Source organism: Neurospora hispaniola (assembly GCF_033458365.1).
Source record: "Neurospora hispaniola strain FGSC 10403 chromosome Unknown B0T23scaffold_7, whole genome shotgun sequence".
Lineage (NCBI taxonomy): Eukaryota > Fungi > Ascomycota > Sordariomycetes > Sordariales > Sordariaceae > Neurospora > Neurospora hispaniola.
Window position 1 is genome coordinate 930,135 of NW_026944412.1, and position 26,879 is coordinate 957,013.

The following is a 26,879-nucleotide window of genomic DNA, read 5'->3' on the forward strand; positions in this document are numbered from 1 at the left end:
CACAACTCCCTGTCCGCAGCTCATTTCGCGGCGGGAAGGGAAGCCCAAACAGGCGAGGGGGAACAGCCTGGAAAATCGATCGCCCACTCCTTTTGCATCTAGCCTTGGTTCGCTTCTTGACCGTTCTTCTGAATAGCATCATCTTTCGCATCGAATCCATCAGCCAGCGTTTTTGCACCGACTAGCCCTTGCATCCTCTTTTGCGCATTCAACAACATTCACCCCTGAGACACAATGGTAAGTGGACCTGTCCCTGTTCGTCCGCCGCGGGCACTGGCACGCGCGCGCCCCTCTCCATCCCTCCATCCCAACCCCGACGCACGGAAACAGAAAGCATGCGAAAGCAAGAGCCAGGAACCCCGCGGTTGCCCATGACAACAAAGGCACAAGGTGCCACAACCTTGGAAGCCGCAGCGCTCTGCGTTGAATCGGAGCACTACCTGTAAAATGCGCCTGCGCCCGGCTTGAGCGTTGAGCTGCAAGGTCCTGCTTCGGCATCCATCCATCACAGATCAAAAACACCATTCATTTTGCCAACTTTCGATCGCATTGCTGCTCCCTTGCCGCTTGGGTTTCTGCGCCTCGTTCTCGCAACCATCGCCCTCGTCCTCTCGATTGCCGACTTTAGCACGATCGCAAGCCAGCGCTTTTGCTTACGCTCAACCTACCGCGATTTATTACATACCCGCATTCTTGAAAGGACATTTCTTTGCGACAGCGCAACTCAGGAATCATGGCATCTAACCAGTTCGACGGTCAGGCTTCTACCAACTACAAGGAGGCGTTCTCCCTGTTCGACAAGCGCGGCAACGGCCGTGTTGCCCTCGACAGCTTGGGTGACCTGCTCCGCGCTTGCGGCCAGAACCCCACGCTCGCCGAGATCCGCGAGCTCGAGAAGAACGTTGGTGGTGACTGTGAGTAATACCCGAGCGCAAACAAGTAATTCATCAGAGATTCGTTACTAACAGATGCCCTTTTCATCCGACAGTCGACTTCGAGACCTTCCAGCGCGTCCTCAACCGGCCAGGTGGCTTCCGTGATCCCGGCGAGCCCGAAGAGTACTGCCGCGGTTTCCAGGTGTTTGATAAGGACATGACGGGTTTCATCGGCGTTGGACAGCTCAAGTACATCTTGACAAACCTTGGCGAGAAGATGACGGACGAGGAGGTAGACGAGCTCCTCAAGGCCGTTGATACCAGCTCCGGCCAGGTGAACTATACCGGTATGTCAGCCTCAGCACTTGCTGTTTGCTTGTCATTTGCGCGGAATCTAGGAGTCTCGACTAACGATATTTGTGTGACGCAAACAGAGCTCGTCCGGACCATCCTTGCCAACTAAAATATCGAGTAGAGGTGGTACGGAATGATGACGAGGGAAACTGGGTTTGGAGGCCAAACATCACGGGGCATAGTTGAAGAGGAATCGCGGGACAAATCCGTCCAAGGAGAAGGCGTCATATACCATCTATTACTGGGAAATCGCATGTGTTATAATCCAGGCAGGCGTCGGAGTCTTGATAAGATATGAATTTGGACATATCATTTACCGGGAACTGAAAGGCTTTCCGGACGTGTGTCTTAACCAACTGCGCTAGATTGGGTTCCACGCCTGATCTTTCTTCCGTCCCCTTCTCTTGCGTGACGGAGGTGTGTTTACAAGTGCACGTTGTTTGCCCAGTGCTCAGCAGTACAATATTCGTCATGAAACCGTTTCCGCTCTACTCGAAAAAGGGCTCGACCCTGTCAGTTTGGTGTGGGTAAGGCAAGAGACATGAAGCATCACGAAGGATGAATATGAGAAAACTAGGCCATGGGGTTTACACAGTCACTGGAAACAAGGCCAAACACGTTTCCGTCTTGCTTCGAATTCGGGCTCAAAGGGGATGTGGGGATTTCGATGTCCCGTTTCCGGCCTTCAGTCTGGGTACGGTCAGGAAGTGGAAGCAGATTGTATTGCTTATCAGTATTTGTGTTGGATGACCAGAGCGGGTAACCAGTACTCAAATACTGCATTATCTAAAGCATCTATGTAATGTTCCTGCAGTAGGCTGGTAACTTACAATGTCCGGTCGCGGAAGCCCGACATCCTACGGGAAATGGACATTTCCCCAGCGGCTTGCATCGGTCTTGTCAATTATGGAGCCCCTGGCCTCCGCTGACGGCCATAAATCGTGCCTTCTTTTCCCTCGGCTAGTGAAGAACTGAAGGAACTGTCCTGAATGACACCATTTCTATCCCGTATTTGCAAAGCTGTGCATTTCCTTGACTGATCACGCAATTTGGCGAGAAATTTTCGGATCAAAATTCTGACGGGGAACTACGTTGCCGCCTCTTGTCTGTTCGACAGCCAAACCGATATCTACCAACAATCACGAAGACCGCGACGACGGACGACACTCAAACATACAAGCCGCGGACGACATCTGTTTGCCCTCAACAACATCGAAATCGATGATGACCACTGAGCAAATTTCGAAATTCACGCAAACGACAGACAGTTATAACGAAGACAGGCACCATCTGGATGGGTGGAACATGCTCCAACAATGGCTTCGAATGGGTGATTCACGTTGGGATGTGGAGGTATCTTGGGAGTTGCTTGGATCTATCGCACTGGACATATAAGCACGACATCTCGCCACGTTATCGACCATTTTCTTTCTATCATCATCAGCACCTGGGAAGGGACAGGAGAAACTCGTTCAGCTATCGTCACCGACCCTGACTTCATCTCTCGACTCACGCCTACGAAACGCCATGACAGGAATGTACGACAACCCACCCCAGCCCCCATGGCTCGGAAACCATACCCCAGAAAGCGTTACCGCCGCCTTCGAAGCATGGGCCGACAAACACCGTGCTGCGCTAAATGCGATCGTAGCCAATGTCAACCTGAGTGACCCGCAGACTGTCACATTTGAGAACGTCATGCGCCCCCAACTCGAGTTTGAGAATCAAAAGTTCTCGCACAACTTGCGCTTTTACCAGCACGTTTCTGAGAACAGCGATTTGCGGGAGACCACTCGCAAAATGGCAAAGTGGTACGATAACATCTGGACGGACATGAACATGCGCGAGGACGTCTTCCGTGCGAGAGAGGTTCTGTATAACAGATCTGGTCTCGCGGCAAGTAGGAAACAGAATCCCGCTCGGTACATAACCGAGGACATTGCAAAGAATGCAGGTTTTGAGGATGCTGAGAGTGCTATCGCTCTGGAGGAAGAGTGGAAAGAGGCCATCAGGTTAGGATTGGGTCTGCCGTCCAAACCTTAGCGTGATCGCTTCAATCAAATTCAAAAGCGCGTGAAGACAATCAAGAGCGAGTTCAAGAACCACCACGCTTCTGATAAAGGCTGCAACTGGTTTGCCCCTGCAGAGTTGGATGGCATGGACAACGATATTATTGACCAGTTGGCAAAGGGAACGGGCGAGAAAGAAGGCTGGCTCAAGGTCACCTTCGACCCCAGTCATTACGACATCTTTCTTAGAGACGTCAAGAACTCGGAGGCTCGAAAGCGCATGTGGATTGCCATGGAGAGCAAAGTACGCTATACATGGTAGGTGGTTGCTGATGCTTACAAAAGCCCACTGACAATGTCCCGTTAGTGCCCAGAAAACGTCCCGCTCTTCAAAGAAGCCATGCTTCTCCGAGACGAGGCTGCTCGCCTATTAGGGTACCCAGATCATGCCACATTGTGGATTGAAAGCCGAATGGCGAAGACACCTAGGGCTGTCAACAACTTGTTGAATGACTTACGAACCCGCCTTGCACCCCTCGCCACCAAAGAACTCAACCAACTATTGCAAGCCAAGAAGAAGGACTGCGAAACTCGAAACTTGCCGTTTGATGGCAGTTTTTATTACTGGGACTGGGCTTTCTACGCCTCCAAAATCTCCAAGCAAGAACATGACCTTGACAACAAGAAGGTTGCCGAATACTTCCCGATCGATTCCGCAATTACAGGCATGCTTTGCCTTTTTGGGGGGCTCTTTGGCATCGTTTTCGTTAGATTGGCTGCAGAGGACCTTGAGCGTATCTCCCCTACTGGCGTTTCCAAAGATGTCATGTATCACAGGGACACTATCATGTTTAGTGTCTGGAACGACGAATCCGAGGGTAATGACTTTCTGGGATACCTTTACATCGACGCCCATCCACGCGAGGGCAAATACCGACACGTAGCGAATTTCCCCCTGGAACTTGGGCACCAGAGAACGGACGGTACGAGGTTTTACCCATCCACGGCTATTGTTTGCAACTTCCCTGCGCCAACCAAGGACAAACCGTCACTCCTTAACCACGAACATGTTTGGGACATGGGATCCACTCTCTGGTTTCACGCACTCGCTTCTCTCGTCATCACGGGACAGCAGGCAAGCGAGACTTTGTCGAAGCTCCTAGCCAGATGCTTGAACATTGGACATGGAGAGTCGAGTATATCAAACGCATCAGCAAACATCATCTAACAGGCGAGCAGATGTCTGATGACATGGCCGAGCGGATTGCGGCAAGCAGACATTTCCTTCAGGCGTTGAGGAACTTGCGGCAGTTATCATCCGCGATGTTTGACATGGAGGTTCATTCGCCCAAGTCACGCGCTGCCCTTGAAAATATAGACTTTACCAAGCGATACAACGAATTGAGGAACGAACTAACAGGAATGAAGGGACCCGAAGCTATTGGTGAACCGATGTAAGCTCTATTGCAGTTGTTAATCTCGTTACTTCCTTTGTATCTTGATACGTATCTGACAATTCATATGGTAGGACGCATGGGCATGGCAATCTCCAGCATCTGTTTCATGAATATGATGCCGGATTATACAGTTACCATTGGTCTAACACCTACTCCTACGACATGTTTTACTACGCCTTTGCTAAAGATCCGATGGATAAATCTCAAGGTCATCGATTCAGACACACGGTTCTCGAAAAGGGCGCGTCGCAAGATGAAATGCTCATACTTGAGCAGTTCCTGGGTCGCAAGCCAACCACCGATGCGTTTTGCATGGAGCTGGGGCTGGTTGAATCTATGGAAGAACCGTTGTTGAAGGGAAGTTCCATCGCTGGACGAGACCCCGTCATTGAGGAGGGCGCCTCGAGTGAGGAGGATCCTGCCATTGAGCATCACCCTTTCTGAGGGAAGTCCCTCTGCTGGGGCAGATTCCATTGCCGATGGAGAGTCATCTGATGAGTGCGGTCGAGTTATCTAGGGCGACCCATCTGCTGAAGGCGGTCCAGTTGTTGAGACCACGTCACCGAGAGAGAGGATCCGCCACAAAACGAAGCATATTGCGGCACATTTCAGGAGGAACAGGATTTGATGAGAGCATGACAAGAATCACCGCCGCGTTGCTACAACGGTTTCTGTTCCATCAAGTTCGCTAACATATTGTGCCACGATATAGAACAGAAGAAGGAAATCAATTTCGAGGAGGTTATCTGGTTGGCTCAACTCTTCCCATTTCGACATGTGCATTCTTCCTTTCGATCACCATCCCCTCACATTCATGTCTCTGCCGAGTTGTTTTATTATCCTGCGTGCTGGGACATCCGAAGGAATGACTACCCGGTCCAGGCCTTTCTCCCGGCGGTGAGTTAGTCAGGTTCTCTCCATTCCCAATTATCCATGAGAGCAGGCTCAACATCAACATCCAGACTTTTCTGACAATATAATTCTTGTTGTCGACCCCATACACCTTATTAACCTTTCAACTTTGGTTCCCAAGCTCATCGACACTACAGCAGACTGGACAGATTTAGGCTAGGCAAGGCGACCCCAGATATGCACGGCCGATGATCGGAACCAAGCGCCCGCACGAGTGTCCACCTCCCTGGGTCCTGGCATGGCACCCTCCCCTGGACGGCGAAGGTACTTGAAAGGTACTTCGTAGAATCATCCATGTTCGTTAGATTCGGCCATGCGGCGACGGCGACGGCGTCCTATCCCGTTTCATCGATTGTTCAACCAAGATCATCAGGTCCGAGAGACACCAGAATGCTCTTGGCAATTGGAGTAACCTCGGGATCCGGTTACAGAGTTCAGAGCTTTGAGGCACCATCATTGGTCAGGCTCTCTGGGCGAGCCTAGCTGTGCATATCACCGAGGGTGTCCCGTGATAGTCCGTACTCCGTGGCTCCCATCGAGCGGCGGCGGCGCAACACCTCGTTACTAGTGCAAACGTTAACATTTGGTTCTTCTTCCCAAATTTCTTTCTCCCCCCGGGTGCTTACTACTCCGCCCGTTGATCATCATGTCCGTATACTAAACTTTCCTTGCGACTGATAAGCACCATCGAGAAAGCGTGAGATGTGAGACGTGAAATGAGCATGTTTGAGGCTCCTAGGCAAAGAGGCTAGCAAAACACACTAACGTGCGCTGGCTAAGCTCGGTCCGACTTGTACCATCCCGGGCAGATGATAAGGTAGGGTAAAGGGGAATTCCCCGGCCACTTGGCCATAGGCTAGCTAGGCTGCGGCTGTGACAGCTACATGTAACGACGCCAACATCACACCAACGGTTCTCGGAAGTTGGCGGTCGGAAATGGGATGGATGGTCAGTCGATCGAAATCGAAAGTGCGTACATTTCGATAGCCGCCGTTTCGGCATTTTGTAGGCGATGCTGACATGATGCTGAGCACCTGAAGCGTTGTCCCTACCTCTACGTAGCTTAACCTGTTTGGTGACCGTGGTGTGAACGACCAGCCAAGTCCTCGCTCGTCGCCGTCCACCGGAACGACTTCGTCTTGGCAACGATGACCTCGGATTTCGACCGTCTGTCCCCAACCTCACTGCCGTCGGTCAACCCGTTATCCTCCGGCTGAATTCCCCACGGCCGTCTGTTGTTCCCTCATTTCCCGAAACGACGGGATGTGAGATGGATGTGCAGATGGCAAGGAACAGACCGCGCATCGTCAATGTCACTTTGAAGATGGAAGAAACCGGAGGGGCAGCGGTACCATTGACTGACGCCAAGTCCCCGAACTAGACTACAGGGTTGTCGGTGTCAATTGTTTACTTCAACCCTTCCTCCCCCTTTTGCCTGCATTATCGTTCGGCACAATTAGTCGGCATCAGTTGAAGCACTAACCGACAACCGTTCTACCTACGTGTACTCACTCACCCGCCCTTTGCAATCTCCGAATCTCGTTGATCAGAACCCATTTTCCACACCAACCCTGAAACTCCAAACCCCAAAGTTCTCCAATCTTCCCCAAATTCCCAGGGTTCGCTCCTCCCCAACCCCCTCCCCAACTGCTCCAACTTGCTCGTTCCGCTGTGCCGTCTAACCCTCGTCAACTCCCACCCATCCGCGCGTTTTAACCTTAAGAGCCAATCACACCCTGTTCATCAAATCTGACGCGGCTAGCGGATTTTAGCTTTAACTTTATCCCCACCGCACTCAATTCCATCGGCACATGTTTTGGTTTGGACCTAACCCTAACCCCCGGCCTTTTCACTTAGTATCTACGAGTAGTATGCCGGCCGGGCGTCGTCGTTGACGTCCGCTGCGCTGCCTGCACTGCGTGCGGCATTTTCCAACCCTTTCGCTGGTGTCAGTCGATGATTACCTGGCATCTGCAACTTTTGGTACTAGCCTGATATGTAGTCATGCTCGGGTGAAGTATGCTAAGGTAAGGCCATGTTCATGCACTCGCGTCCGTTTTGGTAAAAGACTCATGAACCAGCGAGAGCATTTTTGTCTTCCTATAATGCCCGGTATTCTCCCCTCTCCCTCGGTCTCGGTTTGCATACCTACCTTGGATGATACGTATAGCAAGGCATAACATACATTTCTCGAACCAAATCACACATAATCAGGATATGTCATATGTACATACTTCCTTGTTACCTTATCAAAAACATACAGCGGCATACATACAAGCATGGAGTACGTGCGTGCTACTTTTACTGTCTTGCTAGTTTTTAACTGTCTTCACGAAACGTTCGGAACATTTCCATATGTACCTATCCCATCCGCACTTCCCGTGGAAAAAAAAAAAAAACCTGCTTACCTAAACTGGCTGTAAACCCCCAAGCACCCCAGTTCCCAGACACGACGGCGCAGGCGACGCAGATCAACCATCATATGTACACTAAACAAGTCACGCACGACTGGATAGAAAAGAAGAAGTGCCAAGTTCAACTTCCAGTTTCATGTATACTAAACGTACAGACCTTTGCCGCGTTTACCTCCCTTCGGATTTCATCCCGTCTTTTGTCGGTCTTGTTCCCTTAGTCGTCTTGTCCCGCTGTTAGGCGACGGTATCCCGTGATTGACCCCCCCGATATTCCGCTCCTAGACCCGTGTGAACAAATCGATCGTCACGACTGGTTGGGCATTATGTAAATTTTTCGCTCTGGGGAAAGCATATCCGTAGGGATTTTGGAAAACGTCACCCGAAAGTGCCTTTCCCCGGATTTACAAAATCGACTATACTACTCTAGGATTCGAATCTGTCTGGAACATTGCCATGGTAACTTGTAGTGTAGTAACAATGACACAAGTTTTGCGTGTTGAGAGGAGACGTGGCCGCGCGAAGGCTTGTCAAGGAGTCGAGATTGATCTTAGTACTCACTTGGCTGACGGGCTGGCTGGCGGGCTAAACTCTGACTACTGGGGTGAGGTCTGGCGGAGGGTTTCGAAGCCCCAGGATTGTTGAGAAAAGCTCCACCCAACACGAGAATCCTTCAAAAACTCGAGATATCGGGTGCGCGTGGCCAAGGAGAAAAAAAAGCTGTTAGGCTGGGAGTCAGAGTGGAAAATATGGCACAACAACAGGATGATTTTATAATCATGGGTTTTCTCTTGTTTTTGGCAAGGTATGTTCAGCGAACATTATACCTATAGAGTTTAGAGTATAGGTAGGATCTATCGATATTCCTGTGCCCATCGTCTCTATTGGTCACCCGCACTAAACAATGATTTGTAAACATATTCCGGTCATTAGGTACCTAGGTTACCTGTCCCGTCCGTCCCAATTTCGTTCAGTCCAGTCCCCCAGTGCGTTGGATCGTTCGTCCATCCATCATCCATCCCATCCTATCTTCGCGTCGTTCGTATAGTTGCCATGTCCCATGACTTTCCCATATAATACATGCATGCATAAAACGTTAAAAAAAGGTGGTGCACGCATCCAAACCACCAAAACAAAAACCTGGAAAAGCAATACCAATGCAGCAGCGCACCGCGACCACACCACGGTCTCAACTCCGCGCTGGTTTGCTTTGTGCCAAATCCTGAAACTCCGAAAATAGAAATACTCAAAACATTTCCCCAGGCCGACAAGTCTGAGGGGGTATACAAAAGGGGCAATCGCGGGTGAAGACAAACATCAATCACTGCGCAACTTTGATTAAATCATCCAAAAAAAACAGGATCATAAGCGTGCGTTGGGCCGGATTAAGCCAAGGGAGCACAGCTATAAGGCTTCGAAACCTTGCCATGGTCGTAACGGTCCATCTAAGAAGCAAGTATTAGCATTAGTGTGCAAAGAGTAAACAGGATGGCGGGCCAAACTTACAATGTCCTGAATAGCGGCGTAGGTACCAATACCAAGAATGCCCATGCCGATGACGAAGCAGAGCATGTTGAGGGCATCCAAGAAGTACTTCTTGCCCTGGCTCTTGGCATCGTTCCTGGTGATCTTGAAATACATCAAGGCAGGGAAGTAGAAGCTGAAACCGGAAATGAAGAGAGCCGAGCAGATGGCCAACAGATCAGAGAAGAAAGGGATGGCCTCAGCAATGACCCAGGCAATGAGAGTAATGCCAAAGTCAAAACCAAGCCAGACCATCCAACCCGCTGGGGTGTTGACATAGCGAATGACGTTGTTGGGCCAGATGCGCTCGATCAGATACCTGCTGACGACAACAGTGTTGATACTGCCAGAGATGAAGATGACGGGGAGGGCAATGCCGAAAGCAACCTTGGCGAGAAGAGGGCCAGCAGAGAGCAAGGCAGGAGACTGGACCTCGGGGCCGACGAAAGCGTAAACGACGCCACCAGTAACGGTGTAGATGAAGATTTCAATCAAGCCGAGAGCAACGATGGACTTCTTGTAGTCGGAGGGGGTGTGCATCTCATCCATAAAGCTGAACTGGCACATGGCGAAGCTGTAGGCGAAAACGATGTTGCTGACAGCAATGAAGCCCTCAGCGAGGCTAAGGTCCTCCTTGGGCCAGCAAGACCAGGGAACAGCAGCGAGGCCACCCTCCTGGTGGCTCGAGCGAATGCCAGTAGCAATCATGGTGATGAGGATGGCGGCGCAGATGGAAACGAAATCGATGTATCCAAGGATGGCAACCTCGGCGAAACTGGGAGGAATGGCAAGGAGGAAAAGAATGATGGCGGAGACAATGCCGAAGACGAGAGAGCAGGTCCCGTTGCCGTTATCCGTGATGGTGCCCCACATGATGGTGCCGGTGAGGACGTGGGAGCCGACGATGAAGATCAGCTGCAGAACAAACATGAAGCTGATGATTTCATATCCCCATCTTCCAAACATGACACGACCAACGTCGGCATAGTGGGCGATCTCAGGGTGCTTGAGCTTGGTTTGTCCGATAACGTGAGCCGTGTAGATGCAGATGAGTCCCATGCCGACAGAGAGGATAACACCAGGCACCATACCAAGGGTAGCGAAGGCGCCGGGTAGCGAAAGAGAGCCGAGGGCAATAGCCTCGACGATGAGGACGACCGTCAGACGTTTCCAGCCGAGACGGTGGAACTTGGCATGGCCCTCCTGGGCCTCGGGCTCCTTGTCCATGATGCCGCCGCCCAAGCCGCGGACCTCGCCAACATGCTCATCGTTCGACTCTGGGTACGGCATGATGGCGTTTGGGTCATTCTTTTTTGTCTCGTATTGTGAGTCCATGTTGGGTGGTGAAGAGGCCTTGTTGAAGGCCTTTGTCGACAGTGGCTTGGTTTTCGCTTCTCAAGCTGTTTGGATGGCTATAGAGGGAGGGAAAGAGAAAATGCTGTCTGGGAGCCCAGGCAGATAAATATGGATGGGGGTACGGACAACAAGCGAAAAGACCAACAGACGATCCAAGGTCTGAGAGACAGGATGAACTGCGGGGGACCGGGGCAGATTAAGTACTAAAGAAGAGGGATGGAGAAGGCGGATGCCGGATGAGACAGGTACTTGCGAGGTACGTGAGAGGGAAGAGCGACATATAAGCACGCCGCGTTGGGATGCGCTTGGGGCGAGGCGGATCTCGTGCAGACGACGCACTAGCAGTTGCAACCTGGAAGTCGACGAGTCAGGGACAATCCGATGGAGCCTCTCCAACTGGCCTACTAATTGGAATGCGTACACGTAGTGTACACTACACAATCTGGTCGCCGCCGCACTCCGGAATTGCCGAAAAGGATCATCCTCGAATACCTTTCTCCAAACGACCAGCGATCTCGGCGAATGAAAAGACAGCAAAAACCAGGTACACCTTGCACTTGCTGTCTTGCCTTGCCCTTGCCCTGAAGCTGTCCACTTCCTCACTGCTCTTGCCAGAACTGCTCCTGCTGCTCTGAGACTGCACTGGCAGACTGGCGATTGCTTCTCTTTTCTGACCGTTGCCGGACGCTCCTGCTACCTCATTATCTAGAGGATGATTTGAACTGGCAGCCAGCATTGCTCTTCCAGCTTCACGGACATACATCATATGTGCAGACTGCAGTGCGTTGGACAACTAAGCTTGATAAAGCATGCCCTTCGGACCTCACCATAGCACAGACAACAAGGCCAAACCAACTCAAGCCTTGACTGCGACTGATACATAATGCGTACGATATGCGTACAATAGCTGACCACGTGCTGACCTCTGCAGGCCGGTGGTTCTAGACAGGGCTTGTGATGATGCTGGTGGTGAAGTTGTGTTCTGGTCGCCTGGGCAAAGGCGAACCCAGGATACCAGATCCAGCTGCTCGGTCACTTGAAGAGGCAGGTGGGCGCGTGGGATGCTCGAAGAAGCTGGCCGGCTTGAGGCTTCCCGGACAATAACCATTCTATTAGTCATGACGGTGGACCTCTTGGGGAAGTCTGACAGGGAGGTGGTGAGAAATCGAATGGGAGGTGAGAGCAAGCGGAACCAGCACCCACTCGTCAGCAGTGGATGCAACAGTCGAACCCGCGATGGTGGCAAAGAGAGCAAAGCCCGACCGGGATTGCAACTGGAGACCCGGAGAGAAGCCCACTTGGTGCGCGAGGTGGATGAAGCGAGTGGGACGTGAAAGCCCAACAGACAACCTTAAAGTAGCGCCGGCATTGCTCCAGCTCCACGACTTTTTTTTTCTCCCATGTCCGCGCTACATATCCCGAGAAGGCGATTGGAGAATGGCTGTTTTGCCTGTTGCGCGTGGACCATGTCCGGCCGATGTACCTTCTGAGTACACCATTTTCACCACCCGAGAACCATCGCATTGCGTGGTGGCAGGGAGGGCGACGAGGGTCCGCGGCGGAGCGGTGGACTCTTTTCTCGGAGGGGCAGATAGCGCTGCAGGGACCATTAGTAAAAGCTGCACATAATTCCATGCCGTCAGCTACTTTGTTATCGTTGCAAGTGCAAGCTCCCGTCCAACACAATCTTTGATGGTGCGGGCTTTCCCTGGCTGTGCCTGGCAGCGTTTCTCTGAGCAATGAACACAGTTAGGTTTGGTTTTAGAATTGTTCCAAATGTTCGACGAGTGGGTGTCTGCACGAGATTTTAGGGTTTGGGGCACGCTAGAGGAGCTTTATGACGACATGAATTGTGGGGAATGTGTCGGGGTCAGGGCCAGCCAGCTGTCCGTCACCACCCAAACCTCGACGACGTTCTGACTGGTGTCAGTCCTTTGAGTCGTACACTACCTAGATGTTGAATTTGGGAACACTGTGCTCGCCTCCAAGGGACTGGAATGAATGACGGAGACACGTACACCATTGATACGTTCTTCTGATGAAACTGAATTGCCTTGGCTAATGACCCAAGCCAGTGTGCAGATCTGGGGCAAGCAACACACGCCCGAGTCCCAGACCGTCGCCGGCGGTGCATCTCGTTCCTGGGATCAGACGCAGCACAGCTTCATCCTGGTCCAATTCACCAATCTTCAAGATTGGGTCGTCCTCGAAGACGACAAAACCTTGAGGCACCGTAATATCAACATGTAGCGACCCGTCTGCGGCCTGTCGTTCCAGGCTTAGTGGGACCGTATAGAATGCAATACAAAAGATGGTACTGTCCGTTGGATGACGACGGGAGGCGATGAGGCATGCAACTTGATTTCGGGAACTTTGGATGTGTTGCACTTGGGGATGAGTATCATGATGCACACGTGCCTAGATGAGAGGACGTTATCCGTCATTCGTGCCCAGGAATGCGGCTGATTCCAGATCGTGGGGGATAGCGGTTTGTCTACCAGATTGGCTACCGTGTAACCCAGCTACTGTACGTGCGTACTTCTAGAATGCGACACGCGTTTGAATGGTGCATCTGGGCTGACGCATCAAGGATTCCATTTCAGGAAGGCCAAGCTACTACAGTAGATACCCCTGCTTCTACAAGGAATCCGGGCAGCCATTTTTCTTGCATTTAATGGGGATCTTGCAGAAGGGGGGGAGGGTGCACGGACCACAAAAGGGAATTTGGGGTTCGGGTAAGGAAAGTTCTAGTAAGCTGGCGCTTAGCTAACGGTTCAATCGGTCGATTTCTATTGGCTGACAGCTCTTCTTGGCGGCCCGACATCCCCTGTCAGCCCCCCTGCAGCTGCAAATCTGGGCTGTCAGTCTTGCAATTTGCAATTTGCAGCTTCAGTATGGGAAAATAATTCGGGCAGGAAATTTCTTGCATTTAATAGGGATTTTGCAGAAGGGGGGGGTTGTAGAAGCAGGGGTATCTACTGTACTGCACGAACCAACAAATCCTCCGATATCTTCATGTTCCAGAGGTTGGTAGCGTAATTGCGCCCAGTCTTCCCTTCTTGATGACTCCTTCTGCTTTTCCGGTTCTAGATCTATACAGGTCGACCCAAGTGATGCCTGTTCCATGGTGTCGTGTATCTGGGGTACTGGGGCTAGAGAATGGACGTCTGTCACGTGTGCATTCTCTCCAAGGTCCAGGTTGAACCCCAGACCATCCAATACATCAGTTGAGACCGGTACCTAGCACAGACATTACACCACCGCAAAGCTAGGGAACCATCTGTTGGAGAGATTCGAGGGGCACGAACAAAGTTTGTGGGTGGAACTAGGTTGGACGAACCGGTCAATGCGTTATTCCAATAGCACCGTCGGCACAATAGCCTCTGCGAGTTCGGCATCCACCGCGGCTTGTACCTGCAAGATAACCCGACAATGAACAAACTAACTATCTGGATTTCACAGACGACTGCAATAGTATGGCCTAGACTAATGTAGAAACGTTTGGCCATCAACGCACTTGGATGCTCAGCAGTCCTGGAAACCACTAAGATAACGGCTGCCGTGCCAAGAGAGTCATGGATCGGATCTTTGTAAGCAAGGGCCCGCTCCGCTCCGCTCGCTAGTCCGCCGAGCGATAATCTCATGTGGGGAGAATCGGACGAAAGAAGCCCGCCATGACCCCCACTGCTTTGCTACCTTACTCTGACCGGTATCGGAAAAGGTGGATCTTTTCTCAAGTTTGCAAGTGAAGCGAGCGGGTGGACAAGAGGTACACGCTACACTACACACACTAGTGGACTTGGCTGGGTTGTTCTCGATGGCTTCTTTCCGGCTTCTTTTGCTGTGCCTTTGTGGCTCGTTCTGAAATGGTCCGGACTTTGAGTTTCGATGGGTGTTGATCAGACCAGCCGAATCTCGACCTGCCGTGTTAGTGACGGGTATGTAATTGTACGGATCGTTGGGTCCTCTTGGTAAACCATCTCAAACTATGGTCATCGGCTTTGGTTGGGGGGGGGGGGAGTGGGAAGACTGGATCGTTCAGTTGGGTGGTTGGAGTTTTCGGATTGTGGACTGGAAGGCCCCAACACCCAGACACGGCAGGTCGGAGTATCCGTGCCCGATCCTGTCGGGATGGATGATGGGACCTAGGGGTCGGCCTTTCTTTCCTGACGCTGGGTCAGTGACAGTAATTACCGTCAGTGAATGGAAAAAATGGAATACCTTACCGCGCCAAGCAATCTTATCGATAAATCTTGATAGAGTTCTGGTTGTGGTTGGCTACTTACAGTATCACGGCTCATCAGAAACTGAAAGGTGCACGGACTCGTACACGGGCTCCTGACGTCTGGTAAGTATGGTAAACGGTCAGGAATTGAAAAAATGCTAGATTTACCGAAAATACCGACCTCTAATGGGACCTGGACTCGTTCAAGTATTTTCTTGGCGCTCCCGTGTCAAGAAATAAGCCACGTGCCGATAAGGATGTTCTTTATCAGCTCTTAGCCACAGCCTTGCGTGTCCCCGGTGATGTCGGTTTACATGTAAACAAACAGCGAGCCTGGGCAACACCCAATCGCGTCGCCGATCGGCCTGCCGATTGTTTTGTCATTGCAACTTCCTCAACAGCGTATCTCCCCCCACCACCGTCCGCCTCAACCATTGTGCGCATTGTCTTGCGCAGCGTGAAGGAACAACAAAATCAGGATTTGACAAAATATTCGAAATTGACGCATTATTATTGTTCAATCAACCTCCGAAATATGTATCGGTTTCGCGACTAAACCACCAAATCCGATTCCGTTTGCGACAGCCTCGACCTTTGCGCGATCACATTCCCAGCTACTGGCCTTCGCTCAGCCAAGCGGGACAAGAGACATCACCGTTACTACCAAGAAACAAGGCTGATTCCGACAATTCTTCTCGCGAAATAACGTTCCTGTACGAATCGACCTCCGGCCGCAACGGCGCATCCGCGACCATGACAGACTACTTCATCTACGAAAATCGTCTAGTGTCTTTTGATGGGCAGCCCCTGGCAAACAAAGATGGGATACCTCCCGCTGATTCCCGAGGCAAGCTGGTAAAATGGCCACATAAGTCTTTATCAGCGGATGAGGTCAGTGAACGGCACCGGAGGGAGGCAGCAGGTTGACAAAGCCTGAGTGGAAGAGGAGACTGACCGAACCGAACTTCTAGCTCGCAAAAGCCGGATTTTACTTTGATCCTATGGTCACTAGTCCCGACAATGTAACATGCTTTTTGTGCGAGAATTCCTTTGATGGCTGGACGCCTGGAGACCATCCAATCCAAGAACATCTGAAACATTCACCATTTTGCGGCTGGGCTGTGACGGCAGCGGTCGAAGCGAATCTTGGAGACTATGGGAAGATGCACCCTCTGGAACCGATTCTTGTCGATGCGCGGAAGGCTACCTTTGGGGGGAAGTGGCCTTACGAATCCAAGAGGGGATTCAAGTGCAAGTCAAAGCAAGTAAGCATTCCCTTGCACTTGCCCGAATCGAAGGAACATAAGCTAACTGGTCGCAGCTTGCCGAAGCTGGCTGGAAATTCGCACCAACAATCGAGGATGAAGACATGACAGTTTGTCCATATTGCCTGCTAGGACTTAGCGGTTGGGAACCTGGTGACAAAGCAATGTAAGAAGCATTCCCCTCCATCTGGCAAATATCTACCGCAATCAACTCACAGGAAACTTAGCGACGAACACCAGAGACGACAACCTCAATGTGCGTTTTTCCGTCTTCAGGAGGAATTACCACCACCGAAGAAGCCCACGAAAAGAGCCAAAACAGCCAGGACATCCAAGGTCGCCCACCGCCTTTCTGTCCAGCCTGTCGGCATCCCCACTGCAGAAACCTCGGATCAAGTATCCGCCTCAGACACCGCGGGCGGCCTTGAGGATATCATCATGGCGCCAACCACGCGAGCAGCAAAGAGCAAAAAGGCAACTACTAGGAGTCGAAAAGCGAAAGCCCAGAAGAAGGAAGCAGAGCCCAAGGCAACCTTAAAGGACAAACCAGCAGACGAACAATTGGCTGCTGAAGAACCACCAAATGGACGGAAGCGGGGAAGCGAGTCGATTTCCGACTCTGTGGACTCCAACCCGGAGGCGCCTCCGCAGAAGAAGCGGGCAACACGAACAGGAGGAGCTGCGATTACTGATGTTTCCACTTCAGCCGTGGAATCACAGGACAATGACATTGTCGATGCACCATCTCCCAAACAAACAGCTACCCGCAAGAGAGCGCCCGCCAAAGGAACACAGAACTTGCGGAAAAGCTCGCGAGTTTCTCTGCGGCACTCACATTCGACAACAGCGCCGCAGACAGATTTGTCGAATGATGAGGGCGTCAATCGTCAGATGGACAGTGATGACGCCGATATTGGTCCAGAACGCAAAGCGCAGGATGCAAAATCACAACAGGAAGCGAATGCTGAGGATCCAATCTATTCATCCGACATCCCCCTCCCCAAAGATAGTCGTAAAGTAGCTGCCCAGAGGATGTCTAAGCAAGCGAAAAGGATCCAACAGTCTCTTCCATTATCCGATCCTATCGACGAACTGACGAGCGGACCTACTGCTGTGCCCGAAGCTACATCTATAGTGCCTCAAATAGCAGAGCCCGAGCTAGGATCTGGAGAGGATCCTGATATAACCTTGGTCTCAAAAAGTAGCGACCGACCAAGTACGGTCAAGCGGGGAAGGGGACGCCCATCAAAAAAGTCTACATCTTCCCATGCGTCAAGCGAAGTGGCAGAGCAGCAGCGAACTTCATCTGGGATCCCGCTTCCGGAGGCCCAAGCCCCGGTCGAGACCCAGGCCGAGCCTGAAACCGAGCGCCGCTTATCAGCTTCAACTCCGAAAGAGGCGGGCGTTGAAGCGGCAACAGAAGAACCGGTTCCGGAACCTACGCCCCGGGCCTCCCCTCTTAGAGCGGCCGTTACTCGTGTTGCGCCGACACCAGCCAAAATGAACAAGCCTCTTCCTCCGCCGCCATCTGAGTCCCCAGATCACCTGTCTCAGCCGCTTGCTACACCTCAGGCACCTACAGTCGCGCGTGTACCTCAAGAACAGCCAAGCGTATACCGCTCGCCTTCAATGCAATCCTCAAATGCAGAGAACCGACCCCCATCGCCGAAGCAATTGACCCCAATAGTCGAACGTCATGCTCTAGCACCAATGGCCACCACACCAGACAGGCCCACTTCTCCTTGCAAACGGACGATTCTGGGTGCCCTTCAAAGCACTAAGCCTTGGACCGCGGCGGATTTAGACAATATTTTCTCGCCCAACAAGAATGACTACGGCAAGGAAGACGGCATTGACAAACTCTTGCACAAGGGCAGTGAGCTCACGAGCCCGGAGAAGCGGATGACCGTGGAGGAGTGGATCTATCATAATGCCAACTTGGCCGAGCAGAAACTGAAGAGGGAATGCGAGGAGATGGTCCTGCTGTTTGAGAAGCAGGGTGCTAGAGCGATGGAAGCTTTGGAGGGGCTTGTCGTCGAGTAGCGAATGAGTGGCACGACCCTTGGGCACCTGATTATCAGCATAGAAGGACGAGACGTGTGGATTTGCATACTAAATTCCGCTTCTGGTTCAAGGTCGGGCAAATTCTGTGTGTGTGATACCAGGTAATGGACATGGAATTTGCGTGATGCGTTACATAGCAAGCTTATTGTGTCAGTGACTCTGGCTTCTGGTTTGAGTAGCATGGAAGGCGTCATTCGACGCCCGGTTAGACGATGTAGAGATAGCATTGTTGGTGGCGTTACAATGGAATTGCACAATAGTGTGCATCGCAACAAAACAAGCCCTAAAGTTACAGCTGCAGGTTCTCTAGATGATGCTGGGTTGGGGACTTGAACTAAAGAGCGAGTGTGACGAAAGTGTTTTTTTTTTTTTTTTTTTTTTTTTTTTTTTTTTTTTTTTTCATTAGCGGGCGGTTAGTGGTTATGAAAGCGTTTACACCAAGAAGTAGAACGAGAACTGGTCAACGACCTGGCGAGATAGCGAGTAAGAAACATTATAGGGCAACAAGAGGGCAGAAAATGAACATATATAATATCTGACTCTAGTAGTCTTTCAGACACAAACCGTGTCGATTCTGTTTAGGAGCTCCGTGTGGTTGTGACTTGCAACTGAAGTAATCGACGCGCAGGGGTTAGGGTTACTACACCGTCCGTTTTTTTTTTTGCGGCGCTGTCCATGACTTCATTGGGGCAGGCAGCCTTGTGAAACTACTTTGGTACCTTCACTACAGCCACCAATTACGAACCACGCGACGCGCTTCAACCTTTTGTTTCTTTGGTTGCCGGCTTCCATCAATTTCAATCTCGAAGGCGAAGACAGGATATACGGCAATTCTCCTGGCTGTAATCAATAAATAACCCCCTGTTTGCAAAGCCCTTTGCGCCGGCGTATCACAAAAGCACCACCAGCAACAACCATCACAAGGTACCGACCGGCATCGCAGTAGTAATAGCAGCGACAGCTCGACAGCTCCCCGTCGTCGTTGCACTCCCGTCGTCACAATGAGGCTGACGGCAGACCTTATCAACAACTCCCTTTCCTACCTCAATCCGCTCAAGGAGCGAGAGATAGACCTCCGAGGTGCGTTCCATCGAGAAGAGCAGATACTGCACGGTTGATCTTCAAGTTTCCAAAAGCGCGTACAAAGAACAGAGTTGATATATCGAAAACCTATGTTGGGTTGGGGTACATGCAATAGGACACAGAATACCTGCTATTGAGAACTTGGGCGTTGCTGGGGTAAGTGTCTCCCTCCTCCTGGTTCTTCCTCTACTGGCAGTACTGCTACTGGTAGCCCGTCGACCAAATTACCAATCCATGCAGTGTGCTAATCTGGTCGCTACTACAGCCCCACGATGCCATTGATTTCACCGACAACGATATCCAAGTGCTGGGCAACTTCCCGCTCTCTCCCCGCATACGCACCCTCCTGCTCGCCCGCAACAGGATCGCCCAGATCCAGTCGACCCTACCGAATGCGATCCCGAACCTGAAGAACCTCGTCCTGGCGTCCAATAACATTGGCGAGCTGGCGGATTTGGAGGTGTTGGGAAGGTTTCCTAGGCTCACGCACTTGGTCTTGATGGACAACCCCGTTACCAAGAAGGAGGTACGTCACACAACGCCCCTTCGTCGCCCAGTGTTAGGCGGCTGAGAAAGAGAGTCGGAGACGGGGATGGCACATGGAATGAATGTACGGAATGGCTGACAATGGTTTGTCGACACACAGAACTACCGCTACTGGGTCCTCTGGCTGTGCCCTCAGGTTCGCTTTCTCGATTACGTCAAGGTCAAGGACGCCGAGAGGCAAAAGGCGAAGGAGCTGTTTGGAACCGCTGATGAGCCGACGGAGTTGGCCAAGACGGTATGTACCTTGTCTTCTTTTTCAATGTCATGACAAACCTGCTAACATGTAAACAGATAAAGGGAATCAAGACCAAGACCTTTGACGTTGGCGCCAGCTCCGCCAACGGTGCGGCCGGCAATGGTCCTTCCTCGAAACTTTCGCGTCTCAAGCTTACAGAGAAAGAGAAGAAGAAGTTGCAGGATTTGATCAAGAAGGCCGACAGCTTGGAGGAAATCATCAGATTGGAGAAGGCGCTCAACGAGGGACGGCTGCCACCTGGCATTATCGCCGAGGATGACGATGCCATGGAGGAGTAAGGAGGAAGCAAGGTGATGAGCACCTGACGAACGTGGTAGATCAGGTTGCTATATGTTCGTGATATGATGGCTTGCAGAGGTGACGAAAAGGGGGAGGACGGCACTTCAAAGAGCTTACCATTTGTCGGCGTTCGGTTCTAGATGGGGTTTACTGCAAAATAACTGTATACCAAATTACGCAAATTTGTTGGTTTGAAACAGAGACACTGAAATATGATAGTGGTGTGATGATTTCACTGCAGCAATCGTAGCGGCCTTGAGGAAAGGGACGCTGGGATGAGCATACCAAGGGCCCATGGTGTTGATTCGGCAACTCTTCACCTCTTTAACTTGTTGTACTCACCCGGATATTCAACACGTCCATTCGGCTCTGTATGTATGGACAGTTGTTCAACTAACCCGTCATATCCACATCCCCATCATGACCCCGATATTGCTGTGACGCCGCCTGCCTCATCTCCATCTGCAACTGCGCGCTGGGATCCTCGTCCGACGTAGTAGCTGGCGGTGATGCCGACAAGATACCCCTATTCATACCGCTCATCACACCAGGAGTAGAACTGAACGGTCGTCCAGAAGCCGACGACATGCCCACCACACCCGTCGTGACACCCATATTGGTAATACCGGTATTAACCCCGCCAGCACCGAGTCCATTCACCGGCGCCGCCAGCCCTCCAATGCTTCCACTAACACCGCTTCCTGTACCAGCAGGCAACCCCCCATTCATAGACATCAAGATGGACGTTTGCTGCAACCCGCCGGACCCCTTTTGCTTCTTGGCATTCGGCAGCATCGCCATCCTATCCCGCTCATCTCCATGATCACCCACTTGTCCCTGCTCCAAAGACAGCATAACCCCCTCGGGAGCTGCCAGTCCTCCCATAACCGGTCCAGGCGCCAAAACGACCGCGGCGGCGGTCCCCGCAGGAGGAATCACAACGTCGCTCCCGCCCTTGACGCGGGCCCGGGCGGCCGCTGCTTGCGCCTTGATGGCTTTGTAGGAAGAAGTCTTGGGCACCACGTCCTCGAGGAACTCGAGGTTGTCGTGGTGGGAGACGGCAGCGGCCACGTCCTTGTATTGCACGTTGCGGCGAGGCTTGCGCTCGGCTTTGGCCATGTTCTGGGCTTCGGAGGCGAGGTGTTGGATGAACATTTCTGTTGCCAGAGTGATCACGAAAGCGGCATTGTTGGAGCAGACTGTGATGTCTGGATCTACGGCGATGATTTTTTTGACCCTTGTGACTGGGTGGAGAGGATGTGGTTAGTATATGTAGACTCACACGGAGTGAATGGGTGAGAGGAAGTTCAAGGGGACTGCTGGGTTTCCTTACGGGGCAGCTGGGTTTGGCCTGTGACTTCCTTTCTGGGAGGAATTGCTGTGGTATTGTACGGCATCTTGTTGGCAGAGAGAACGGCAGATCTCCAGGAGACAATGTGCGAGGTGATTCCAAGTTCGGAGTAAATTTTATATCGCTGAGGTGAGGGAGAAACCAGTTTGGGGTTCAGTTCTACTTTTCGTTCTAGACTGAGCTTCGAAGGTGCCGCCACCGAGGGTGTGACAAGTTTGTAAGATTGGCGGCCGATATGTCAAAAGTAATCGTGGGTCCTCTGGATGATCCGATCAAAGTCTACCCAGCTTTCCTTGGTTCAGAGAATGGTTGGACTTGAACCAGATCGACGGCAAGACGTTAAAGTGAAACGCGTAAAGACGCGATTAACAGAAGTGTTGCATCTTTTCCCAGACAACCCCATGGGTGGCTATAACATGGTACAGTACCAGGGGGCGGGCACCTTGGCGGCTCAGGGATTAGGTTGCCTGCCAAGGGGAGCCCAGGACCCCGGAAGCTGGGCGCTGGAGTTGGGACGTCACTCAGTTCAGCCTTGCAGTGATAGCTTCAGTGGACGATTACAGGCACCTGGGCGGCTGGAGGCGCAATCGATAACGGTGACAACCTGGAAGACAATAGGTATCATGAATACTTAGTACTTCTAGGTGCTGAGGAACAGCAAACAACTCGGACAAGCGCCCACCTATTTCGCACTTCCTATTTCAGTCCGAATGCCAGCGACATGATGTCTAGAGGCGGCCCAGGCGCCATGAATTCGCAACCCCGATCTACGTCGTTCTCGACGTCAGTGCCTCAGATCCCGAACCAGCGCGCTCGAAGACCATCCGTCAGCTCCCGGTTTTCCTACGCCGTGTCCATTGCCGAACAAGGAGAAGCCCAGACGGCCCAAGGAGTAGCAGCGCAACATCAAATCGAGGAGGAAATTGCGCAGATCAAGCGATACGAGGTCAGCAGCTAGCTTCGCTTGCTCCAGAGTTTGGGTTGTGCGATGCGACCGGGTCAGTTTGTGCGGCTACTAACATGGACCGAGTAGGACTTCACCACCATCGGTATGATACACCTTTGACATCAGAACTACTTCCGCCCGACCGGCCGGGCAGGCAGGCGCTGACGATAGACGACAGACTGGGTGCAAGATGCGGCGCGAGAACAACTGCGCCGAAAGGCGCGCCGAAAAAGAAATGCGGGGCTCTGGGACGCCGGCCGCTTCGACTGGCGACACAGGATACGGGAGTCTTACGATGCTGCCCAGGGCTGGATTGTCGTCACCATCATAGGCGCGGCAATTGGGGTCAATGCTGCTTTTCTCAACATTATCACCGAATGGCTTGCCGACATCAAGCTTGGCCATTGCAAGACTGCCTTCTATCTCAACGAGAATTTCTGTTGCTGGGGGGAGGACAACGGCTGCGATGACTGGCAAAAATGGACGGGTTTCTCACCCATCAACTACTTGATCTACATACTCTTTGCGGTTCGTAATACTTGGCTATCCCACGTCGGGCCATCTGAGAAGACCACCCCCCCACTAACAGCGAGGCTCTAGATCTTGTTCGCCTGCACATCAGCCACCCTGGTCAAGTCCTATGCCCCCTATGCCGCCGGCTCTGGCATTTCCGAGATCAAATGCATCATCGCCGGCTTCGTCATGAAGGGGTTTCTCGGTTTCTGGACCCTGGTCATCAAGTCCTTGGCCCTACCACTTGCCATCGGCTCCGGTCTCTCCGTTGGAAAGGAAGGGCCTAGCGTACACTACGCTGTGTGCACAGGAAATGTCATATCGAGGCTCTTCGCCAAGTATAGACGAAATGCATCCAAGACGCGTGAGATCCTCAGCGCTTGTGCTGCTGCAGGAGTTGCCGTCGCTTTCGGTAGCCCCATTGGAGGCGTGCTGTTCTCGCTCGAAGAGATGTCCAGCTATTTCCCTCTCAAGACCATGTGGCGTAGCTACTTCTGCGCCCTGGTTGCAACAGCCGTCCTGTCTGCCATGAATCCTTTCCGAACTGGGCAATTGGTCATGTTCCAGGTCCATTACGACAGATCGTGGCACTTCTTTGAGATTTTGTTCTTTATCCTACTGGGCATCTTTGGCGGTCTATACGGTGCCTTCGTCATGAAGTGGAATCTCAGGGTGCAAGCATTCCGCAAGAAGTACCTGACCAACTACGCTATTCTCGAAGCTACTCTGTTGGCGGCTGCCACGGCTATCGTGTGTTATCCGAACAGCTTTCTGAGAATCGACATGACCGAGAGCATGGAGATTCTTTTTCTTGAATGCGAAGGCGCTGAGGATTATCAAGGCCTCTGCGAGAGAGATCACCGCTTTCGCAACGTGGTTTCTTTGCTGCTAGCAACCGTCATCCGTATCTTGTTCGTCATTATTTCGTACGGCTGCAAGGTCCCAGCCGGTATTTTCGTGCCGTCCATGGCCATCGGTGCCTCCTTTGGCCGCTCAGTGGGCATCATTGTCCAAGCACTCCATGAAGCCAACCCGCAAAGCCCATTCTTCGCTGCTTGCTTGCCCGATGTGCCATGCATCACGCCGGGAACATACGCCTTCCTTGGTGCCGCCGCCGCTCTGAGTGGCATCATGCACATCACCGTTTCGGTGGTGGTCATCATGTTCGAGCTTACCGGCGCCCTCACCTACATCCTGCCAACCATGATTGTCGTTGGAGTAACCAAAGCCGTCAGCGAGCTGTTCGGCAAAGGTGGTATCGCAGACCGCATGATTTGGTTTAGCGGCTTTCCCTTCCTCGACAACAAGGAAGACCACAACCTCGGCGTACCCGTCTCGCACGCCATGATCAAGGATGTCACATCCATCCCCACCAATGGCATGACCCTCCAGCAAATCGAGGCTCTTCTCGCCGAGGACAACTACCAAGGCTTCCCGATCGTGGAAGATGAGCACTCCAAGATCCTCGTAGGCTACATCGGCCGTACGGAGCTACGCTACGCCGTCGACCGCGCAAAGCGTGAGAGAACACTCAGTCCTCAAGCCAAGTGCACCTTTGCTCCACCGCCCAGCGCAGATGTCACCACCCCCGGCGCTGACATCATAACACCCGGTCTTGTCCGCATGGACAGCTTCAACACCATCGGCTTCGCCGAGCCATCCACCACTGGCTCCGCTTCGTCCTCCTCTTCCTCCTCCAACTTCATCAACTTCAGCCGCTACGTAGACACCACCCCCGTTTCCGCTCACCCGCGCCTCCCCCTCGAAACCGTCATGGAACTCTTCCGCAAGATCGGTCCGCGTGTGATCCTGATTGAGTACCACGGCAAGCTGATGGGGCTTGTCACGGTGAAGGATTGCCTCAAGTATCAGTTCAAGGTCGAGGCTATGGAGGAGGTTGCTAACAATGGACAACACAGTGGGCATGGACAGGGTAATGGAGCGGAGCAACAGGGGGTTGTTAGTAATGACGAGAGACTGTGGGAGTTGATGCAGAGGGTTGCGGGGTGGGTGTCGGATAAGGTGTCGATCGCGAGTGGTGGGAGGATTCGGTTGAGGGATTCGTTGGATTTGCCTAGGGAGACGTTGGCTGGTGGTGCTGGTGCTCGCGTGGGAAGTGGTACTAATAGGACGGTGAGGAGTCAGGGAGGAGTCAGGGATGATCAGATACTGGATGGGACGGAAGATGAGGATGAAGACGGGGTTGAACTGGAGAATCGGCAGACGTACCCGCACGGATCTACGTCTAGGTAGCCATGGAGCGGGATGAAATTAGTGTGATGAGGCGGGCCAGACGGGTGGCATCGGTATATGAGTGTAATGTATGTAATGCCTGGCATTTTCTTCTGGTCGGGTATAGTGATAATAATTCGAGCGAGAAAGCGAATCACTCTGTAATAATATTATTACAGGCCAGACAGATAACGATGACAGACCGATTTCTATCGAGCTCTGGAACTGCACCTTCTCTGGCCTTATTGAAAGCAACAAGGTGTCGCTTACGTGTGCAGACCTAACCTCTTCCCTTTGCTTCTAACCTCAAAGTCCTTACCATGGCGAACGGCAGATAATCTCAGGGTCCTTTTTTCCACATTGCCAATCATTTAACAGTATCAACCGGTGTGACCCAAACAACGGTCTTTAAACCATTTCCAGAATCATGCTCTTGCTTGTCGTACTGTGTAAACACCGGTGAACGGTGAGACCGTCATGTCACCCTTAGTGAATAAATGAAGTACGCCTGACCTATGACGCCAAAGCGGGCGGTTGGTCGGCGGTTGCAGGGCTGGCTGTGTTATACATACACTACAGCCTCACAGTCCAGTAGCGTAGAGGGGCCAAGACAAACCACCATGTTTTGGTTATCTTGTCCCATCGTCTATAAGGGGCAGTAATAGCTGGCCCCCTTGGTTTAAAGGCTTCATCTACATCAAGTAATGATAAGGTAACCGAGGAGGCTGTTGAGGGCACCTGACAGGAGGTTAGTTAGGTTGTCCGAAAAATAGAGAAGAAAAAAAAGAAAGAAAGAAAGAAAGAAAAGTGACCGGCTTGTGGATGCACTGGTGTGTACTGGCATTGCGATTTTCTCTAGGCAATGAGGCAAGATAGTGAGTGGTATGTGTAGTTCAGGAGGCGAGAAGTAATGGAAGCGGTGATCCCGCCTTATCTCACTGAGACCGAAACAACTGCTCCTCACTTTTTTGAGTAGGTAGATACTTGCTTACCTCTATGTACATAGCACATGCTGGTTGATGGAAAGGGCAAAGTCTCGCGTACCCGTATGAACATAACGAATATCATCTACCTACCTAGGTAGGTAGGTTTTAGTGTTCAAGGTGCGGTACCTAAGTAGAGGTAGCCAACGACACATCCTAGTCTTTGTTTCTTACAGTGGTGGCCCAGGGGTACAAATCGAGTATCGTTACGGTGACTACCTACAGTGGCCATGAGTGG

At 52.0% G+C, this 26,879-nt stretch overlaps 9 protein-coding genes across 9 annotated transcripts; 5 read left to right on the forward strand and 4 right to left on the reverse strand.

Moving 5' to 3' along the window:
* Window positions 1-733: 733 nt before the first annotated feature.
* Window positions 734-1,338, forward strand: B0T23DRAFT_398317 (uncharacterized protein; the record flags this gene model as incomplete). Its single annotated transcript, XM_062838354.1, has 3 exons — window positions 734-914; window positions 989-1,222; window positions 1,310-1,338. 3 exons carry the CDS (start codon window positions 734-736, stop codon window positions 1,336-1,338), a joined length of 444 nt encoding a protein of 147 aa, XP_062689739.1.
* Window positions 1,339-2,756: 1,418 nt separating this feature from the next.
* Window positions 2,757-5,139, forward strand: B0T23DRAFT_406892 (uncharacterized protein; the record flags this gene model as incomplete). The annotated part of the gene is made up of 5 exons (XM_062839144.1): window positions 2,757-3,259; window positions 3,320-3,542; window positions 3,606-4,307; window positions 4,379-4,692; window positions 4,827-5,139. 5 exons carry the CDS (start codon window positions 2,757-2,759, stop codon window positions 5,137-5,139), a joined length of 2,055 nt encoding a protein of 684 aa, XP_062689740.1.
* Window positions 5,140-9,330: 4,191 nt separating this feature from the next.
* On the reverse strand, window positions 9,331-11,037 carry B0T23DRAFT_210376 (N amino acid transport system protein). The gene is made up of 2 exons (XM_062833544.1): window positions 9,525-11,037; window positions 9,331-9,463 (listed from the first exon to the last, which is right to left on the reverse strand). The coding sequence occupies exons 1-2, from the start codon at window positions 10,875-10,877 to the stop codon at window positions 9,404-9,406; spliced, it is 1,413 nt and encodes a 470-aa protein (XP_062689741.1). The 5' UTR covers window positions 10,878-11,037; the 3' UTR covers window positions 9,331-9,403.
* Window positions 11,038-11,818: 781 nt separating this feature from the next.
* Window positions 11,819-13,370, reverse strand: B0T23DRAFT_210380 (uncharacterized protein). Its single transcript, XM_062833545.1, has 2 exons — window positions 12,917-13,370; window positions 11,819-12,630 (listed from the first exon to the last, which is right to left on the reverse strand). Exons 1-2 carry the CDS (start codon window positions 13,030-13,032, stop codon window positions 12,105-12,107), a joined length of 642 nt encoding a protein of 213 aa, XP_062689742.1. The 5' UTR covers window positions 13,033-13,370; the 3' UTR covers window positions 11,819-12,104.
* A 643-nt stretch (window positions 13,371-14,013) lies between these two features.
* On the reverse strand, window positions 14,014-14,714 carry B0T23DRAFT_210422 (uncharacterized protein). Its single transcript, XM_062833546.1, has one exon. It carries the CDS (start codon window positions 14,540-14,542, stop codon window positions 14,069-14,071), a length of 474 nt encoding a protein of 157 aa, XP_062689743.1. The 5' UTR covers window positions 14,543-14,714; the 3' UTR covers window positions 14,014-14,068.
* A 744-nt stretch (window positions 14,715-15,458) lies between these two features.
* B0T23DRAFT_386289 (uncharacterized protein) lies at window positions 15,459-18,805 on the forward strand. The gene is made up of 4 exons (XM_062837603.1): window positions 15,459-16,014; window positions 16,095-16,388; window positions 16,445-16,554; window positions 16,616-18,805. The coding sequence occupies exons 1-4, from the start codon at window positions 15,877-15,879 to the stop codon at window positions 18,429-18,431; spliced, it is 2,358 nt and encodes a 785-aa protein (XP_062689744.1). The 5' UTR covers window positions 15,459-15,876; the 3' UTR covers window positions 18,432-18,805.
* A 343-nt stretch (window positions 18,806-19,148) lies between these two features.
* On the forward strand, window positions 19,149-20,813 carry B0T23DRAFT_386291 (U2 small nuclear ribonucleoprotein A). The gene is made up of 5 exons (XM_062837604.1): window positions 19,149-19,532; window positions 19,651-19,691; window positions 19,801-20,061; window positions 20,182-20,316; window positions 20,373-20,813. Exons 1-5 carry the CDS (start codon window positions 19,454-19,456, stop codon window positions 20,613-20,615), a joined length of 759 nt encoding a protein of 252 aa, XP_062689745.1. The 5' UTR covers window positions 19,149-19,453; the 3' UTR covers window positions 20,616-20,813.
* B0T23DRAFT_343592 (uncharacterized protein) lies at window positions 20,766-22,368 on the reverse strand. The gene is made up of 2 exons (XM_062835927.1): window positions 21,950-22,368; window positions 20,766-21,860 (listed from the first exon to the last, which is right to left on the reverse strand). Exons 1-2 carry the CDS (start codon window positions 22,011-22,013, stop codon window positions 21,010-21,012), a joined length of 915 nt encoding a protein of 304 aa, XP_062689746.1. The 5' UTR covers window positions 22,014-22,368; the 3' UTR covers window positions 20,766-21,009.
* A 716-nt stretch (window positions 22,369-23,084) lies between these two features.
* B0T23DRAFT_323909 (chloride channel) lies at window positions 23,085-25,679 on the forward strand (the record flags this gene model as incomplete). Its single annotated transcript, XM_062835380.1, has 2 exons — window positions 23,085-23,441; window positions 23,514-25,679. Coding segments are annotated over 2 exons (2,523 nt in total), but the record flags the coding sequence as incomplete, so codon positions are not given.
* Window positions 25,680-26,879: the final 1,200 nt, after the last annotated feature.